Raw genomic sequence first — 21,290 nt, 5'->3', positions numbered from 1 at the left:
CTGTGCTTGTTTCTGTGAATTTATACCTACGTAAAAAGAAATAATATTTCAAAGCAGAATCTCAATTCTTCTGAATGTGTAGTAAGAGACTTAGCTTCCCTCACTCTGAGATCTTAGGTACATCATGAAAAAACATAAACTAAGAAAACATTCCTCTTCATTATGTGATGGAAATGGTTCTGAGAAATGAGTAGATTTGGACCAAAAAGCCTCACATGTCTGTTCTGCCAATATCTATCAGTATCCATCAGCTGAGGAGACACCCGCTGTATTCGTTGATCGTAGCTACTGATGTTGCCTCCCGATGTTGCTCTTAGCAATTGTGTCACTTAAAATCAAATGTCTTTAGGATGGTTCCCATATTGACATCTTATTTTCAAAATTTCAGTTATTGAGTCAAAAACACTTCAAGGAAGCAGAGGAGAGCACAGCTTTAACAGTCCTGGGGTTTTCGTCATAGAGAACACGACGATTGAGTTTCAGAAGGGTGCTGACAGACAAACCTTCAAGATCGCGGGACCCCTGATGGCTGACTTCATCTTCAAGGTAGGTGGATCATCTTCAGAGCATCCTGTTTAAGCACAGGAAGGGAAGCCCAGTGGGTGCATCTGGGTTTCTATATGAACAGGCCTTTCCCAAGAACTGTTCCTTCCTCTCAACTAGAGACTCTAGGAATTAGGGATCAATCTTCATTCTTCCAGGGGGAGATAATTTCATATTCATCAGCCCCATGCACCATGCTCAGCTTAAGTCCACATGGAGCTTGGCAGAGATGGGGACTAGCTAAGTGTGCCACCTTGGGGAAGGAAAGGAGAGGAGAAAGGGTCATTCTTTGGCTTCCTATGACAGGGGCTCCCCCTCCCATCCTCAGCCCTGCCAGGGTGTTGTATTACAGGAGCTGATTCAAGTTCAGAGTCAGAGGTGATGACAAACCCTGCACTAGCATCCTCTCACACTATGTCTTCCCTGAGCCCTTAGCCTGCTTCTCTCTGTAGGTAGAGTTGAGCCATCTTTCCTTGTACAAAGGAATGAAGTATAGACCTCAATCTATTGCCAAAGCAGGGCAAGTTAGAACCAACCTGGTGTAGATGTAGAAGAAAATGAACGAGGAATGAAAAAACAAACAATTATTCTGTGAGCAAGTCTTCCTTCCATTTCCAAAAGAAATCATTCAAAATGTAGTAGAAGAACGAAAATCACCTTGACGGCCAATTATACCTTTATGAAGGAAAATGATGTTCATTGCTTTTCTGGTTGCTATAACAACAGACACAAAGAAACGTGGGGAAGGAGAGAAGGCTTTACATTGGCTCACAGAAGGAGGGTGTAGCCCATCACAGCAGGCAAGCCATGGTGGTGGGAGCATGCCGTAGCTGGTCACCTCTACAGTCAGGAAGTGGAGGCAGGACCCACATCCACATGGGTCTTTCTGTCTCAACCTGACCTAGAAACTCCTTCACAAACACATCAGGAGGCTTGCCTTCTGGATGATTTTCTTTCAATATTAAGCATCACAAAAGATGAAATCCCCTGAAATCTTTTTGAAAACTCTTTGTGCTTAACATATTACTTAGACAAAGAATGTTCTGTTCAGACATTGGCTGTACTTGCTACCAGAGAGACAGGGAGAACTTTGACTAAATCTGTGAACTGATCTGAGTCCCTCGGGCCCAACTCCAGCCTGCAGTGTGACCAGCCCAGCTTTTAAATAGTGTGCGATTGGTTAGTGCTAATTAACAGAATCTAGAATCACCTGGAGGTGGGCTCCCAGGCTGGCCTATGTGAGATTTCATTGATCATGTTAACTGAGGTAGGAAGACTGACCTATCCACCGTAGGTGGTATGTCTTTGGGAAAGTGGCCCTTAGGCTCATTCATAATATTCATTAATATTACTTCTTAAAGTAATTTTAATACCATGTCTTTACATATCACTTGCACAAATAAAGATTATTTCCAACCTTCTTACCCAAACAAAAATGCACTCACCTCTTAATAGATGATGATATGACAACGTACCCTGTCTCCTGTCTCTGAATCCTGGTTCTCTCAGACTGAACAAACAGCTCCGGACTGCAGCTTCAGTGTCTGGAAAGCTTTTGGGCTCTCGAGACTGAAGGGGTTGTTTAAAAACATATTTACCAAAGAGGGAGTTACACACAACTAACTGTGTATAAACAGAATGTCATTTCCATGCCTACAGCCATATTCCCCCATGGCTGTGATGTGCTTGGTGGGAGAGAATCTGACAGAGCTGGAGACACTTGAAGTGAAGCAAGAGTGACTCTGGTGTTGTTTTTCTCAGACTCGGGAGCTTGTCCAGATTATGTGTGTTTCTAGGAAATCTTCTTTTCCATCGGTTATTTCTTTTTTCTTTCGATTTTGGTTGAGAACACTGTAGTGTGGCCGGCTGTGCTGTGGCTGAGGTGAAGGGCTCTTTGCTTACAGCCGTCTTTTCTGGGACCACTACACGATCTAGCCACACTCCTTTGCTTGGAGGGAGGGATAATGTCCATGTGGGGGGACTGGTGACTGTCTCCCCATGTCACTACACCTCTGTCGCCTCTCTCCACTGAGGACATTTGGGATAAAGATGGCTTCCACCTAAGACTGAACTCTGAGGTAGCAGGGCTCGGGGGCCACCTGTGTCATGCTACTGCCAGCACAGTTGTGGGGAGACTGGGCTGCGCTTTCCTTCATCATTTATGTCATAGGTTTTATAAAGAGCAGGGCTTTAGGAAAGGAGCTTTTGGGAACTACTGCATTTTTAAAATTAACGCATACTTTACCCAAGGAAAAAAAGAAAAATTCTGTTTTCTTTTCTTTAAGAAACTCTTTTATTCATAGCTAGATTGACCCAGAAAGCCTTGCCTTTTTTCTTTCTGTGGGTTTCTCACTCTATAATCTTGTTCTTCTGAACAATAGTTTCTCACGGAGGCTCCTGTCCCATCTCTGTTGCAATGGGGTGGTTTACCCTGGAGTGTGAAGCCTGGCAGTGGTAGCCCACACCTTTAATCCCAGCATTAGGGAGGCAGAGGCAGGAGGATTTCTGAGTTCGAGGCCAGCCTGGTCTACAGAGTGAGTTCCAGGATAGCCAGGGCTACACAGAGAAACCCTATATGGGGAAAAAAAAAATGAGTGTGAGGATTTCCCTCCTGCAGTATGTGTACCTGGCCACCAGGGGCAGTAGAGACTCTTGACCAAGTCACTGCTCTTTTAGGCTCTGGTGAGCCAGAGCAATTGCTCTCAGCCTTCCTAATGCTGTGACCCCTTAATACAGTTCCTCATGTTGTGCTGAGGCCCCATTATAAAATTATTCTCATTCCTACTTCATAATTATACTTTTACTATTGTTATGAATCATAATGTAAATGTCTGTTTTCTGATGGTCTTAGACAACCCTGTGAAAGGGTCATTTGACCCTCAAAGGGGTCACAACACCCAGGTTAAGAACTGGCAAGCTATACCAGTGCTCCCTCAGAGGAAACTTACCTACCATTGGCATATTGACATCTGTGAGTAAATGTTTAGGGCGATAAAGTTGGGGTATATTTCACTGATATCACCTATGAAATAAAATTTAATTACGTCAATGAAGATATGTGTTTCTGTGGTAGGAACCTATCTGGGAGACATATGGAGAGAGAAGACATTTGCCTTCTTTGTGGCCTGAAGTTTTCCCTCTGCAGCCTGTTGTTGAGGCAGAGTCTTTTTTATTCAGTTCATAGATTTTATATTCCAGTAGGCGTTTATTTTCTGGTTGCTTTCCCTCTAGTTTTCAAGCATGAGATCTGTCTCCAGGTTTCTCTGACCCAGCTCTGATAGCTCATATGCCCTCTACCCAGAGTCCTGCTGGAGAATTAAGGTGGCGTCTCAGCTGCCTGGATTCCTTTCTGCCAGAGAGCATGCCACGACCTCTCCACGTGGGGGCAGCAGTCGTGAAAGCCACAGATTCCCAAGCGCTTAGGACACAGCCAGGTGGCAGGGATAGAGCTGGGGCCTGCCTGGGGTCCCAGAGTTGTATTAACAGCATACCGCAGACCAGACAGAATGTGTGGGAAAGAGAGGGGCTCTCTTATCCTTCTGGAGGCTTAATATGCAAAGCCAAGGTGTTAGTGGGATTGCTTCTCTCTGAGGGCTGTGAGGGAGGACCTGCTTTGTGTCCCTCTCTCCTCCTCTATCATAGCCAAAGAATTCCTATTATCTTCCCTCCATTCCTGTCTGCCTCCTTAGCCAACCCTGTTTCCATAAGAACACAAGCATATTGGGCCAGGGCCCAGCCAATTACCCTCATCTCAGCAACATGACAGATCCTGTGCCCAAGTCAGGCCATATTCTGATGTTCTGCAGGCTAGGCCTTTAGTGTAGTTTCTCTTTGATTCTTGCCTCGCCTCGCCCCTCGCCTCGCCTCGCCCCTCGCCTCGCCTCGCCCCTCGCCTCGCCTCGCCCCTCGCCTCGCCTCGCCCCTCGCCTCGCCGCGCCCCTCGCCTCGCCTCGCCGCGCCCCTCGCCTCGCCTCGCCCCTCGCCTCGCCTCGCCCCTCGCCTCGCCTCGCCCCTCGCCTCGCCTCGCCCCTCGCCTCGCCCCTCGCCTCGCCTCGCCCCTCGCCTCGCCTCGCCCCTCGCCTCGCCTCGCCCCTCGCCTCGCCTCGCCCCTCGCCTCGCCTCGCCCCTCGCCTCGCCCCTCGCCTCGCCTCGCCCCTCGCCTCGCCTCGCCCCTCGCCTCGCCTCGCCCCTCGCCTCGCCTCGCCTCGCCCCTCGCCTCGCCTCGCCCCTCGCCTCGCCCCTCGCCTCGCCTCGCCCCTCGCCTCGCCTCGCCCCTCGCCTCGCCTCGCCCCTCGCCTCGCCTCGCCCCTCGCCTCGCCTCGCCCCTCGCCTCGCCTCGCCCCTCGCCTCGCCTCGCCCCTCGCCTCGCCTCGCCCCTCGCCTCGCCTCGCCCCTCGCCTCGCCTCGCCCCTCGCCTCGCCTCGCCCCTCGCCTCGCCTCGCCCCTCGCCTCGCCTCGCCCCTCGCCTCGCCTCGCCCCTCGCCTCGCCTCGCCCCTCGCCTCGCCTCGCCCCTCGCCTCGCCTCGCCCCTCGCCTCGCCTCGCCCCTCGCCTCGCCTCGCCTCTCTTTTCTTCTCTTCCCTGTTGTTTTTCTAGCCAGGTTTTCTCTGTGTAGCCCTGGATGTCCTAGAACTTGTTCTAGAGATGAAGCTGTCCTCAAACTCACAGAAATCAACCTGCCTCTGCCTCTACCTCTGCCTCTGCCTCTGCCTCTGCCTCTGCCTCTGCCTCTGCCTCTGCCTCTGCCTCTGCCTCTGCCTCTGCCTCTGCCTCCTGAGTGCTGGGATTAAAGGCATATGCCAGCACCACAAGGCCCCAGTGTTGTTTCTTATGGGACACAAGCCAAGCCAAAACAGTGGCAACGGGAAAGAAATTTCAATTATCCATTACTGGCCTCCATCCAAATCCCATCCCCTCTTGACTGTTTGCTGCTGATCACAAAGGTAGAGCTTTGTGAGGCTCTGACATGTTCCTGTAATGTGGTCACTGAGGGTTGTTTCTTCAAGCAGTTCAAGCAGCACATGCTAAGTCATGCCTGTAATCAGGTGGCTGAGGCAGGAAGATAAAAAATGTGAGGCCAGCCTTGAGATTATTCTCAAATTAATGAACGTGGGGCTAGTAAGATGCCTGGGCAGGTGCTTGCTTGCTAACAAGCTTGACAACCTGAATCCAACCTTTGGAACCCACCAGCTCCTTTGATCTCCACACAAGTGCTGTGGAATGAGTATGTTCTCTCTTTCTCTCTCTCTATATCTATCTATCTATCTATCTATCTATCTATCTATCTATCTATGTGGTAAGTGATATATATATATATATCACACATAAACAGAAGTAAATAGACTTGTGTCAAATAAATCTGCTTGAAAATTTTATCATCAATATCAAAATTCATAGCCAAGTTATATATGTAAATATATACAACTATGAATATTTTATATTAATAATTTTAGAAATTATTTCAAAGTGGCCAAGTCTGCCCCTGGGGACTTGTTCAGGTGGGTGAATGAGTGGCCAGGCTATTGTCAATAGAAATACAAAGAGAAAACATTAACATTAGACCATTAAAGGTTATTGTTATTATTTTGTGTTAGTTTAGTTTGAACTTTTGTCTTGATAGTTAGGCTTGATGGAGAGAGATGATTCTAAGTGGATTTAATTCTTATAGCATTTCAAGGTCAGTGCCGAGGGCTAAATCATAGCTCTTCCTCTATGAAATGGTGAGAGCACATCACCCCCAGATCAGGCTTAGATGTGAGCTATGAAAGGCCTGTCCGCTGTGCCCCTATGGGTGTAGGAAGAGTTTGACAGAGGGTAGGTGGGAGGGGTGGACAGGGAGGCATGGTAACAAGCAGATGTCAAGGAAAGCCAATGGTGGGAAAGGACTTTTACTACATTTCTCATGTAGAACCTCAACATGAAAATGTCCATTAGGGTGACTGCCTCCATCAGCACCAACCTGGGAACGCCACATCAGAACAAAGCATCAGCTCATGAAGTGTTCAGTGTCAGGCAGAACCCAGTAGAACTCCAGGTAGAGTCTCATCTTAAGGTGCTTTGGACAATGTCTGGAAAATGTCTACCCCACCCAGGCACTCAGCGCCACTAATATTCAAGTCTTCTCTGTGGCATTTGCAGATTTCTTCTGCATCTCTTCCTGGTACCTTAACCCATGTCTGCAGCATGTGCAAAAACCTCACACTTGTGGGAAAACAGATGGACTGGGTGATTTATTGAAAATAGTGTACTTAATAGAGTTTTACCAAACCTTATTACTAAAACAATCTTGTTAAATGAAATGTATGTCTACAAAGAAACAGTTCTCATTTTTGTTGTTTCTCTTCTACATGTGAAGTAGATTTTAATAATCACTTTTTATCAAGCTGGTATTTTTTGACTTAGTGATAGCAGATTCATGGGATCACTTGAGTTTCTTTTTTTATCTTTATTGCATTTTAATTTATTTATTGTCTGTGGAGAGAAGGCACAGGTGGTTACTTGAGTGCATCACAGGGCCAGAGGAGGCCCAAGGACAATTTTCAGGAGTTACTTCTTTCCTTCCACCTTGGGATAGCACCCGGCTTCCAGGGTTGGCACTTGCCCTGCTGATCCATCGCTTGACTCCCCATTTGCACTTCTTAAGTGAAGGGACATGCTTTTGTCCACTCTGTGTACTGTTTGGTTTGCTTTGTGTAACCGAGGATGTTCTCAGATGCGCTATGTAGCCATGAATGGCCTTGACCTCCTCATCCTCTGTCTTTTGAGTCTCAGCCCCAAGAGCTCCTCAGTTTCACTGCCATCCGAGAGACTGGATGATATTTTCTCCCTGGTAGGCTGAAGCTTTCAGTTTGAAGTACAGTGGGGCAGAGGATTGCCTGAGTATGGAAATCCCAAGGAACCATATCACCAGCATTCTTTTTTATTATTACAATACTTTTCAAGATACAAAACTCATTTTCTCTGCTGGTTACACCAACAGCCAAAACAAAACCAAGAAACTAACAATGTAGCACAAACCTCATCTTAGGCATTTTAATCTACTTCTACTTCAATGTCACCCATGTTATCCAGATCTAGGCACTTAGAATAGAAGCAGGGGGATGACTGTGAACAGGGAAGGTGACAGCTTCAAGTGCATTTTCATATAGAGTGCTTGTTAGTTTTGTCCGTGGGTCCAGTTGGCAGCAGGTACCTGCCGTATTTCTCGGGGCCATCTTCTCACCCCTATGGGTGGGAAGAGTTTCTGGAGAGAGGAGAAGAGCAATTTATGAGATGCAGATTAAATGGAGGCAGATGTCCTATTACTATCTTCTCCTGAAATGGGATGCAGGGTATCAGCTATGAATGAATGACCTTGCAGAAGGAGTTAAGTCTGTAGACTGAGGAAGAAGCACAAACTATTTTCTTGGAGAGTTGGAGAGTGACAGGCTATGGAAAAAAGTAGTGTGGTTCCTTGACATCTCTGGAGGTTACTAAACTGGATTTTTAAAGTGATCATGTGCCTACTGCAATCCCACTACTTAAGAGGAGAAGGGGCCAGGCAGTGGTGCCTTTAATCCAAGCACTTGGGAGGCAGAGGCAGGGGGGATTTCTGAGTTCAAGGCCAGCCTGGTCTACAGAGTGAGTTCCAGGACAGCCAAGGCTACACAGAGAAACCCTGTCTCAACAAACAAACAAACAAACAAACAAACAAACCAAAAAAAAAAAAAGAGGAGGAGGTAGGAAGGTTGTGAATTTGAAACTGACTTAGACCATAGTGTGCGTTCCAGGGTAGTCTGGGCTATAAATAGAATAAGACCTGTCAGAAGAGGAGAGGAAAGGAAAGGAGAGGAGAGAAAAGGAGAGGAGAGAAGAGGAAAAGAGGAAAAGAGGAAAAGAAAGAGGAAAAGAGGCAAGGCAAAGCAAGGATATAATAGAAGTTATTTATTGGTTCCTTGTCTAGTTTTGGGGGGTTTTGTTTCTAATCACCCAAAAAGTGTCTCTGACATGTCTAAATGCTAAATTTTAGTTGTGTGGATTAATTTTTCTTAGTTTCACTTTTCTTTCTGTTTATACACATTTTTACCTTTGTTTCCTTTTCTTCTCTGGGTTTATTTTGATGTTGCATCCTGAGTTTCTAGATTCACTTCAAGTTTTCTCCACTGTTAGCTTCCATATAGAAAGGTTTTTTTCATTTGTGTGCAGTGCGATATACCCTTCTTTACTGCCTATTTGCAATGTGGGAGATCCCTCCTTATCAAATGTTTGCAGTGTGGCGCGCCATCTGTACTGCCTGTTTGAAATGTGGCATGCCCATCTTTGCTGTCTGCTTGCAGTGTGGGAGATCCGTCTTTCCTCTTTGTTTGGGTGTGGCATATCCATCTTTACTGCCTGTGCACAGAGTGGAATGCCTGTGGTGCTGTTTGTGTCCAGGAAAAGAAAGAGTTGCCTAATCTGAGTTGTGGAGACACACTTCTGTATGTCTTACTTTCACCTACTCTTAGTGTTGTATATGTTGTAAAGTTCAATTAGTATTGCTTTTGATATGACCATCCCACTGACACAAGCCCACTGCATGGAGACAGCCCCTTTTATCTTAACCCTAAATCTGTACGTTACCCTGTGTAGGTGATTTACCTACTGCTGTGTTAAAGTAGCCTCTTCCTCCTGCTGAGGGCTCTTTAGCTGTGTTCTTGAAGAGGACCCTCGCTCTTCTGGATTCTGCATTTCTCCGTCAATCTTAAAGTCAGTTTGTCAGTTTTTATAAAACTCCTCAGAGGAGTTGGAGGTTGGTCGGGAATGACAGATGGGCATGGCCTAACATACATCTTATTCATGTATGAAATTCTCTAAGAATAAATTTTAAGATTGAATATAAGTAAATAGACCCAGATGATATTTTCCAAACAGCGTTACATTTTATAATTTATTTTGATCTTATTATTCATAAAACTACATATCATTTTATACCTCATTTGGCTATAGCTGTATATTATTTTATATTTTGTTTTTATTTCAGGTCATTTTTAATTAATTAACTAATTAATCAATTTACATCCCGAATGCTGCTGCCCTTCTTATACCCTTCCTCAGAGTCCCTCCCCCATACTCCCTTCTCCTCCGAGTGGGTGGGGCCACTGGGTAACCCCCCCCTGTACATCAAGTCTATGCCAGATTAGGTACATCCTCTTCCACTGTAGCCATACAAGGCAGCCAAGAAGACTGAGCTGCTCCTTTCCCATGTTCCTGCCCCAGCATGTCCTTTGGTTGGTGGTCAGACCCTGAGAGCCCCTAGGGATTGAGGTTTGTTGACTCTGTTGGTCTTCCTGTGGGGTTCTCATTCCCTTCAGGGCCTTCAACCCTTCCCGCCATCTCTTCCATAAGTCTAATGTTTAGCTGTGGCTGTCTGCACCTATTTCAGTTTGTGGCTGCCTAGAACCTCTCAGAGGACAATTATGCTAGGTTCCTGTCTGCAAGCATAACAAGAGTATCATTAATGTTGTCAGGGATTGCTGCTTGTCCGTGGGATGGGCTGGTTATTGTTTGGCCTTTCCTTATGTCTCTCCTCCATCCCCGGGTTTCTTTTAGACAGCATACATTTTGGGTTGAACATTTTGTGGATGGGTTTGTGTCCTTATTTACTGCTGAGAGTTCTGCCTGACAACAAGAGGTGTTCAGGTTCCGTGTCCCCGCTGTTAGGTATATTGACACCTGTGAGCCTCCCCTATCTCAGGTCTCTGGATTTCTTAGAGATTCTCCCTCCCGCTTTCTTACCACCTACTCCCCACTGCCTATTTCCCACCCCCACCCCACCCCTACTCCACCCCCACCCAGGCAGCTGCAGATTTCCTTTCATTCATCCCTCTGGGCCTCTTTCCTTTCTCCCCACACCTGATCCTGCCTCCCACCATGCCCTCCCTCTTCCTTCCCTTCCAGTTCCCTCCCTCCCTCGGCCTCTTATGACTATTTTGTTTCCTCTTCTAAATGTGATTCAAGCATTCTTACTTAGGCCTTCCTTCTTGTTTAACTTCCTAGAGTCTGTGGATTATACCCTGGGTAATCTGTTCTTAATGGCTAATATCCACTTATCAGTGAGTACATACCTAATGCATATCCTTTTGGGTTTGAGTTACCTCACTCAGGATGATAGTTTCTAGTTTCATCCATTTGCCTGCAAAATTCATGATGGCCTTATTTCTAATAGCTGAGTAGGATTCCATTGTGTAAATGAACCATATTTTCTGCATCTGCTCTTTGGTTGAGGAAAATTTGGGTTGTTTCCAGTTTATAACTATTATGAATAAAGCTTCTATGAACATGGTGGAGCATGTGTCCTTGTGGTATCATGGGGTATCTTTTAGGTCTATGCCCAGGAGCAGTACAGCTGGATCTTCAGGTAGATCTATTTCCAATTTTCTGAGAAACTACAAGACTGATTTCCAGAGTCATTGTACAAGTTTGAAATCCCAGCAACAATGGAGGAGTGGTCTCCTTTCTCCTCATCCTCCCCAGCATGTGCTGTCCCTTGAAATTTTTTTTATCTTAACCATTCTTGATTGGTGTAAGATCAAATCTCAGGGTCATTTTGATTTGCATTTCCCTGATGACTAAAGAAGGATGTTGAACATTTCTATACTGCTTCACAGACATTCAAGATTCCTCTGTTGAAAATTCGCTGTTTATTTACTTCTTTATCCCATTTTTTAATTGGGTTATTTGGTTCGTTGGAGTTTAACTTATTGAGTTCTTGTATATATTTTTGATATTAGCTCTCTGTCAGATGTAGGGTTAGTCAAGATCTTTTCCCAATCTGTAGGCTGCCATTTTGTCCTGTTGACAGTGTTCTTTGTCTTACAGAAGCTTTTCAGTTTTATGAGGTTCCATTTATCAATTGTTGATTTTGGAGCCTGAGTCAATGGTGTTGTGTTCAGAAAACTGTCTCCTGTACTAATACATTCAAGGATATTTCTATTGGGTTTTATGTTGAGGTCCTAGATCCACCTGTACTTGAGTTTTGTGAAGGGTGATAAATATGAATCTATTTGCATTCTTCTACATGCAGACATCCAGTTATGCCAGCACCATTCATTGAAGATGCTTTCTTTTTCCATTGTATGGTTGTAGCAATAGCTAATTAATACTATCAAATCAACCTGGTGGCAGTAGCACAGTCCTTGCTAACTGCTCCAATGTTCTGGGTTCCTGAATGAGACACACACCTGCAGCCTTATATTTTAATATACCTTAAACACCTCAATGGCTGGGCCACTTCTGAAGCTCCAAATCGCTGATGTATTTTCTGATAATCCCAACTCATCACTTTCTAAAACCTAGATTCCATCCTTGTTGTCTTGGACCCAAATCTGCAGCCTTCCTGGTCCATGATGCCCAGCTCTTACATGGTGGCTACGCTCTCTCTTCTGTACCTCTCAGGCCTTGTCTTTACTCCTATCCCAGCACGGCAGCTCTCTACTTCTTCCTCCCTGGGTCCCTTGCCTGGGAATTCTAAAAGTCCCGACTCTGTCTCCTTGCCCAGCCGTTAGCTGATGACAGCAACTTTATTTACCAATCAAAATCAACTGGGGACAGGGACCCTCAATGTTTTACATGTGGATTCTTATGCAGTTTGGGGATGAGATCAACATAATACAAGCATTAGATCAAAACACAACATATGGCGCGGCTTCTGTGTCAAGTGTCCATAGGTATGTGGATTTATGTCTGAGACTGATTATATTCCATTAATCAACATGTCTCTTTCTGTACCAATACCATCCAGTTTTTTTTTTTCACTATTTCTCTATAGTATAGCTCGAGGTCAGGGATGGTGATTCCTCCAAAAGTCCTTTTATTGTTCATGATTATTTTGGCTATCTTGGGTTTTTGTTTTTTCCATATGAAATTGAGAATTCCTCTTTCAAGATCTGTAAAAAGTTGTGTTGGAATTTTGATGGAGATTGCATTAAATTTGTAGATTACTTTTGACAAGATGGTCATTTTCACTCTGTTAATTCTACCAATTCATGAGCATGGGAGATTTTTCCATCTTTGGATTTCTTCTTCTATTTCTCTCTTTGGGGATTTGAAGGTTTTGTCGTATAGATCTTTACTTCTTAGCTTTGAGTTACACCAAGATATTTTATATTATTTGTGATTATTGTGAAGTGTGTTATTTCTCTAATTTCTTTCTGTGCCTGTTTATCATTTGTATAAAGGAGAGCTACTGATTTCTTTGAGTTAATTTTATATCCAGCCACTTCACTAAATTATTTATCAGCCATAGGAGTTCTCTGGTGGAATATTTGGGGTCACTTATGTATACTACTATATCATCCACAAATACTGATACCCAGACTTGTTCCTTTCCAGTTTATATCCCCTTGCTCTACTTTAGTTGTTTTACTGCTCCAGCTAGATCTTCTAGTACTGTATTGACTAGATGGGGGGGGGGGTAGAGCAAGCAGTATTGTCTTGTCCCTGATTTTAGTGGGATTGCTTTAAGTTTTCTCCATTTAATTTGTTGTTGGCCATTGGCTTGGTATATGTTGTTTTTATTATGTTTAGCTATGTACTTTGAATCACTGATCTCTCCAAGACTTTTAACATTAAGGGGTGTTGGGGTTTTTCAAAGGCTTTTTCAACATTTCATGGAATGATCATGTGATTTTTGTCTTTCCGTTTGTTTATATAATAGATTACATTGATGAAATTTTCTACACTGAGCCATACCTGCATCCCTGGGATGAAGCCTACTTGATCATGTTGAATGATATTTTTTATGTGTTCTTGGGTTCTGATTGCAAGGATTTTGTTAAGTATTTTTGCATTGATGTTCATAATTGAAATTGAAGTTCTTTTTCTTTGTTGCATCTTTGTGTGGTTTAGGTATCAGAGTAACTGTGGCTTCATAGAATGAATTAGGTAATGTTCCTTCTCTTTCAGGTATGTGGAATAGTTTGCCAAGTATTAGTATTAGCTCTTTAAATTAAAATAGTGTAGAATTCTGCACTAAAACCTTCTGACCCTGGGATTTTTGGTTTTTTTGTTGTTGTTGTTGTTGGGAAACTTTTGAGGATTGTTTCTATTTCCTTAGGAGTTATAGGACTTTTTAGATAGTTTACTTGATCTTGATGTAACTTTGATATATGTTATCTATCTAGAAATTTATCCATTTCGTTCAGATTTTTCAGTTTTGTGGAGTACAGGCTATTGAAGCAAGACCTAATGATTTTCTTATTTTTCAGTTAAGTCTCCCCTTACAGTTCTGATTTTGTTTATTCGGATATTATTTCTGTGCCTTTTTTCTAATTTAGCTGAGAGTTTGTCTATCTTGTTGATTTTCTCAAAGAACCAGCTCTTGGTTTTGTTGATTCTTTGTATTGTTTTCTTTATTTGTAATTTATTTCAGCCCTGAATTTGGCTATTTCCAGCCATCTACACCTCTTAGATGTGTTCGCTTTTTTTCTAGAGTTTTCAGGTGTGCTATTAATTTTCTAGAATTAAATCTCTTCATTTTCTTTATAAAGGCACTTGGTGCTGTGAATTTTCCTCTTAGCAGTTATTTCATTGTATCCCATAAGTCTGAGTATGTTGTGCCTTCACTTACATTGAATTCTAAAAAGTCGTTAATTTTTTTTCCTGACCAAGTTATCTTTGAGTAGAGAGTTGTTCAGTTTACATGAGTATTGGGCTTTCTGTTGTTTCTGTTGTTGAAGTCCAGCCTTAGTTTGTGGTGATCTAATAGAATGCATGGGATTAATCCAATCTTCTTGTATCTGTTGAGGTTTGCTTTGTGCCCAATTATATGGTCAACTTTGGAGGAGGTTCTGTGAGGCTCTGAAAAGAAGGTATATTCTTTTGCTTTAGGGTGAGATGTTCTATAGATATCTGTTAAGTCCATTTGGTTAATAACATCTGTTGGTTTCATTATTTCTGTTTATTTTCTGTTTCAGTGACCTGCCCACTGGTGAGAGTGGGGCATTGAAGTTCCCCACTATCATTGTGTTGGATTCAATGTGTGATTTGAGTTTTAGTAAAGTTTCTTTGGCAACTATGAGCGCCCTTGCATTTGGGATAAAGATGTTCAGAATTGAAACACCATCTTGGTGGATTTTTCCTTAGATGAGTATGAAGTATCCTTTTTCATCTCTTTTGGTAACTTTTGATTGAAAGTCTATTTTATTAGATGTTAGAATGGTTACTCCAGCTTGTTTCTTGGGTCTGTTTGCTTGGAAAACCTTTTTTCAGCTACTCTGAGGTAGTATCTATCTTTGTTTCTGAGGTGTGTTTCTTGTATGCAGCAGAATTATGGATCTCCTGGAAGTGGAGTAACAGAACCACTGTGATCTGTCACATGGGTGCTGAGACTAGAACCAAGGTTGTTAAGAAAAGTAGTCAGCACTCTAAACCCTTGAGCCATCTCTATAGCTCCCCAGGAAAGGGTATTTGCTTCCTTAGAATGCTCTTTCCAGACCTTGGTATTCACTTTATGTTTGGTCACTGACTTCTTCAGTGTTTGTCAGGCTCTAGCCTTGTCTGTGACTGCTCACATTTTAATTATTATAATTGTCACCTCCATTTCTGGTGGAAAGTCTCATCTTATCATTTAACTCTTTGAACATTTGCATATACAATAGAACAGCTAAAGAGAACCCATCCTCTCACGTCATTGTCACCTTACCATGCTGAGAACACTTGATGTCTCCTCTCTTGTAGATTTTTGGGTATAAAGTCTGGGGTATCACATGTATGTTCCCATTTGGGGGGCCTTTCCTCCTTTGAGCTTAACTTATTTTCCCTCCTGTGCTGCTTTCTGGGAGTCTTTCTAAATTCATAAGGTTTCTATTTTTTCAACCAGGGAAGAAACTAAAGAAAAAGTAGGAAGAGAGCTTGTTGCTTGAGTAAAATCACCTACAAAATGAACACAGTCCTGTCTATAACTGCTCTCTGCCCCAGCACTGTCCTTTTAACTAGCTAGCAGAAGATTCATATTCAATGTATCTAGGCATACCTAATTCACTGAAGATGAATTTCCCACATTGCGCCATTAGAAGCACTTCTAGAAAGGACTCTTCAAGGTGTTGTTATTAAAAAAACCTTTTATATAAAATAATCTTGGAATCAACGTACATTATTTGATGACAGGAAATATCATAACGAAGCCCATTGCTTCATACAATGAGTTTACTACACTAATGGAAAATTAAATATTATTTATGCAACATCAAAGCAAAATCAGTACCCTTAGAGTCAGAGTCCCCATTACATGTTATGTTATAAGCAAGTCCGACAATAATTAAATCTGTTTCTGGTGTCATGGAAACGGGGCCTAACATTTCAGAAAGGAAAAGCACCAAATAAGTAAGCAAGCAAGTTTGCATAATGCTGTGAGTCTGTTCCCAGGCAGAGTTAAATGGAAATGGGAGACTTATTAGTGATCACCTGAACCCCCACTTGGGGCATGTCTGAATGACAGACTATCCTATCTAAAGCCCTCACAGTCCTCCTGTAGCTTACTGTATTGTCATACTTGTGGGTGTTGCCTAAATTGCGTGAAGAAAGCAAGATTTGAGGCTCACTGTGTGGAATGTGCCAGACTATCACTGCTCTCTCTGTCTAGACCAGGTACACGGTGGCCAAAGGCAGCGTGGTCCAGTTCTTCTTTTACCAGCCCATCAGCCACCAGTGGAGACAGACTGACTTCTTTCCCTGCACCGTGACATGTGGAGGAGGTGAGACACAGACTTCATTCTTGGATATCCAGAGCTGTGCATCAGGGTGTACACATGCCTGGTTGAGATGGACTGTAAGACTAGGATAGAAGATAGTGTCTAGTGTGTGCTGAGTTCAAGGTGTTAATAGACAAGTGAAGAAGATTTGGGGTCAAATGTAATCCAGGTGCAACACATATATGAAGAAAAGGATTTCAGTAAGACCACACTGGTCTGCTTAGTGTGGAGACATCATAGTCTGGAGTCCATAGGGAGGCAACCACCACCAATGCCAAAGTTATGAGCTGAACTTTTAAATAAGAGAGTAAAGGATACTAAACTGGTGCCATCCCAGGACCCCCAAGTTTCTGAGGTTCCCAGAGCACTAGGAGGAGTTTCCCTATGAGGACCAGACATTGATGCCGGGTGCTTGAAACCTGACCAGCTGTGTGCTGAGGGTTATTTGCCACACCTTCCTTGGCCTAAGGATTGTGTGGTGTTTATGTTATACAAAGCTGAGGTAAAAACTTAGCAAGGGTCCCAGTCCATCAGATGATATGATCAGGCTCTAATTATACTGTCCTTTTGTGCCTCCTGAATTGTCTTCTGTCCCTATGCAAGGAATGCATCTTGGGCAGGGTTCTCCTTGAAAAGTTAGAATATGCCAGCCCAGCCCCAAATAATTTCTTCCCTTGAAGATTACAGAATAATATCCATTCTCAGGACAGAAGCAGAGGTTCGGCCTATATCATCCTAACTACAGGGGCATTGAGGAGGACTCCTTGGGAAGTTCCAGGTCCTCATAAACATGCAGGTCAGATATGGGATTTAAGCTTCCCCTGAAAGGAGAAACTGGCACTTCTGTCGGGAAGCACAGGGTAGCCCAGACCCTGGTGGGAACTGTGTTCTAGGGATGTAAGAGTAATAACCCAAGGATGGGTCAAGGCTATAGAATGAAAGGAACATGTGAATTTTTCTGAGTACCAACCAGTTTGTTTCAATATAGGGTGATAGAACACTTAATTATAATCCTATAGGTATCTGTCTTAGGTAGAGTTCCGTAGGTATTGCTATAATGAAATACCATGACTAAAAGCAACTTAAGGATTAAAGGTTTATTTTGCTAATACTTCCACATCATAGTTCCTCGTGGAAGCAGCCTGGGCAGGAACTCAGGGCAGGAACCTAGAAGCAGGAGCTGATACAGAGGCCATGGAGGAGTGCTGCTTACTGGCTTACTTCTCCTGGCTTGTTCAGACTGCTTTCTTTTAGAACCCAGGGCCACTAGCCAAGTAGTATCCCCACTTAAAATGGGCTGGGCTCTCCCCTGTCAATCACTACTTAAAAAGCCTTACCAGCTTGCCCTCGGCCTAGCCTCATGGAGGCAGTTTTGCAACCGAGGTTCCCTCCTCTCAGATGACTCCAGCTAGTGTCAAGTTCACATGTAACTAGGCAGGAAAGCATCCTTCTGAAACTCCAGCATCAGCAATACTAACATGCAAATTCATGGCCTCCAACTCCCTGATTCAGAACGCCAAGGATGGGTCTGTTGTGTTTCACAGGCATCGTAGGGTCTCACAGTGCACACTTGTTTGAGGACCACTATGTAAAGCAACATCTCTGTGATCTGTTAGAACCATGGCAATATTGCCATTTTTGCCTTGTCCGTGTTACCACCACATTATTAGTGACTCAAGAAGTTTTCTTTAAATGGATATTTTTAAAAACCTCAACATGTTTAGAAAAATAACTTAATCATAACACCTGATTAGGAAATAATTGTACATAACCACACAGAACACAACCACAAAAAATATATATAACAAAAACAAACTGTAGTAGAAAAAATTAACTTCCTGCCAGCTAGAACCTTTTTTGCATTTATTGTTAATTTCTGAATTTTGTTAAACATGATACACTGCTCTTGTCTGGGTATCTGTGTTTGGGCAAAGGCTTTTCTGTTGGTAAGGCTCACTTCAAACTTGCTGAGTAGCCAGAGACCTTGAACTTCATGTCTTTCTACTGTTACATACAAAAGTGCTGGATTATAGGCATGTAGCACAATAACCAAGTTTTGCAGGACTGGGAACTGAACCTAGGTCCTTGTGCATACTAAATAAATACCTTACCAACCAAGCTATATCTCCTACCCTGATACGAGCAATTTTATATGTGACACAAATTCTATTAGGTCTTCCAGTCAGTGACTCTGCACAAGGCTTCAAGGAAACAGAGAATCCCTGAGCTCCTGAAAGCAGCCTGGAGAGAAACCACATTTGGAATGGAAACTCTGTGCTGGATAAATCTAGGCCTTAGTGAGCCAGTCCTGTTCTCTGACATTCGCATGCCAAGTTCACAGGAAGGGTCAGCCAGTGTTGGGGCTGCTGATGTGGCTAAGTGGTAGAATATTTTTCCGGTGTGTACACCGGTCCTATCTCAACCACCACAAAAAGGGCAGCCTGGCCTATTGGGCTAGGCAGAATGTTGGAGTGTGAGGAACGGGGCTCACTCATCTGTCTCTCCTTAGCTAGTCCTCTTTGAACCTCAGTTTCCCATCTGTCGGTAAGATGCTCGTCTCCTGGCGGCATGTTGTGAAGCCAAATGCAATGGTACATGTCGAGGGGTGCAGTATAACACCCCGCACCTAGTCAGCACTTCAAACTCATCTGCTGTGTCCAAAGCTAAAATGACCCTGCATGCCCCTCTCTTCCCTGCAGTCTTGAGCACACGAGTGCTATGCTGGGCTTGGGCAATGTAGCATGCTGAGCCCCCACATGCTTAAGTAGGTAGGCCACAGGTCCTGGGTAGACAACAGCACATGAAGGGTCCCAAAATGATGGACCACAAAGAAATGGTGGCGGCTTTTACTTCTCACTGCAGTGAAACAGACTTCCCTTTCTTCTTCTTATTCATTTCTGGCCTCTCACACATAGTTCTTTAGAGAGACACTTCTGTTTGGACTCATACAACCAAAGAGAAGCTCTTTTCTACAGGGTGGAGATTTTACAAGAGGATTCAATGTAATCCCATTGATTACATTCATGGGAGCAGAAGAGCTTTTCTTCTTCTTCTTCTTCTTCTTCTTCTTCTTCTTCTTCTTCTTCTTCTTCTTCTTCTTCTTCTTCTTCTTCTTCTCTTCTTCTTCTTCTTCTTCTTCTTCTTCTTCTTCTTCTTCTTCTTCTTCTTCTTCTTCTTCTTCTTCTTCTTCTTCACACTTTGATATCCACATAAAGACAGTCCATCCTTCTGGAACCATGAGTGTGCACAGGGGCACCTCCCAGTGAGATCAATCCCACAGGGAGGGGAGGACACAGCGTGGAAGAACACAGAGGCTGCACGGGCTGCCCGGGCTCTCCCACATGCTGGCAGGATTTCAATGCATTTGTTCACAATACCGAAAGACAATATTCCTTCTTTCTTTATTCTTGGTAATCTCTAAACTGCAATAAAACTAAACAAGAAAATGAATTCTCTCTCTCTCTCAAATTATAAACACCTGTATGTTCCCTATCGGGTCCCTTTACAAGAATGTTTTCACTTAGGATATAGATTTTTCTCAGACTCGAGGAAGGGGAGGCAATCTTAGTCTGAACTTGTTTGAAGGAAATAAAATTATACACATCAGATCCATACAGGACGTACTGCCAAATTTTAATTATATTACTAATCAAACCTATGTAATTGTATGAATGGAGTGCCAGAGATTTTTTTTTTTTTTTTTTTTTTTTTGGATAACAAAGATTAGTTGGTGGGTCTCAGGGGTAGCGAGGGCCCTGGAAGGACTGCCTGCTCTCAGCTGTAATTATCTACACAGTGCACTCATCTGGGATCATCATGGCCGTTTGATAGTGTGGCCGTTCTCACTGATGCTGGCTGCCGAGCCCTGTTATATTGACACCATCTGCATCTGCATTCTTGCGGTTTCAACCTTGCTCTTGGTAATGTGTACCAGCCCGTCCTCTGCTCCTCTGAGCTCAGTTTACTTCCAAGCCATGTCTTGTAGAAAGCTGCCTGGTGGCTTATAAAACCAGACTCTTCTCGGCAATTGGGACTTGAAATATATTTTTAGACCAATTGGCAGAAGCTTATTTTTTACTTTGAGAAATTACCTTATTTAAAAAAACAACAACAACAGTTAATGTGACATTTATGCAATGGCAGGAAAGCTGACATCAAAGCTCTCAAGAAAGGAAAGGGTCATGTCTCGAGTTGTTTTTTAAGTTTGCCGTGCTCAGTATCTTGGAATGCTCACTTTCCTCAAAGAAAATGGTCCAAATTGGATTTGCTAAAGTCAGGAGTGAGTCTTCACTCCCCTTTGAAAGCCTGTGTGGTAGAGGAAGTAGGGAGATGGATTTTGCTCCTGCCTTTACTGACGTTGCCAGTTCCACAGTCAGCATGGTTATTGACATTGAAGGTGCCCTGGCCACCTCGGGAGAGCAGATGAGTAAACAGAGCAGAGGCAAACAGTAGACTATTGTGAAAGAAATAGTCAGAGCTGGCTCTCAAAACATACTGTAGAGTGAAAAATCCTTAATGAGCGGAAGATAGGTCATGATTTAAAACATCATCGGCACCGGGGTCCAGGGCAAGGGCGGTGGGCTTTCGTGGCATGTCCAAGGCCCCAAGTTTGATTCCTCAGCCCACCTATATGTTTGCTAACTTAGCTGTGTTTATACATTTAATTAAACTCATAATATATATGAACATATATATGCATATGTACACACACACACACATACATATGTATATATAATGATCTATTTAGTTCAAAACATTCACCCCAAACAATGTTATACAAGACAGTTTCATACTTAAGGATATATGAACAATAAATCTGAGTGAGTATCTGGGGAGAGGAAGAAGACTGGAGGCACTGCCAGCAAAAGGAGGAAAGAAGGGAACAGGAGGGAGGGAGAGAAAGAAGTAGGGAGGGAAGGAGGGAGGGAGGGAGAGAAAGAAGTAGGGAGGGAAGGAGGGAGGGAAGGAGGGGCTGCTACAGTGACCAAGAACAGACAAGCAGTAACTTGAGAACAGAAGCAAACTGTACCCAGGGTCTAGA

The 21,290-nt window shown here is 43.5% G+C and overlaps 1 protein-coding gene across 1 annotated transcript in view; it reads left to right on the top strand.

Annotated features, from left to right (window-relative positions):
• The window catches only part of Adamtsl3 (ADAMTS like 3), a 306,645-nt gene that overhangs the window by 182,142 nt on the left and 103,213 nt on the right, over positions 1-21,290 (top strand). Inside the window, exons 9-10 of the mRNA XM_052186018.1 lie at positions 389-546; positions 16,141-16,252. Of these exons, the coding sequence (XP_052041978.1) occupies positions 389-546; positions 16,141-16,252 (270 nt within the window). The remainder of the gene's footprint in view (positions 1-388; positions 547-16,140; positions 16,253-21,290) is intronic.

Source organism: Apodemus sylvaticus, chromosome 1, assembly GCF_947179515.1.
Source record: "Apodemus sylvaticus chromosome 1, mApoSyl1.1, whole genome shotgun sequence".
In the NCBI taxonomy this organism is placed as follows: domain Eukaryota; kingdom Metazoa; phylum Chordata; class Mammalia; order Rodentia; family Muridae; genus Apodemus; species Apodemus sylvaticus.
The sequence above is the reverse complement of the archived record's forward strand: the minus strand, read 5'-3'. Positions and strand labels throughout refer to the sequence as shown.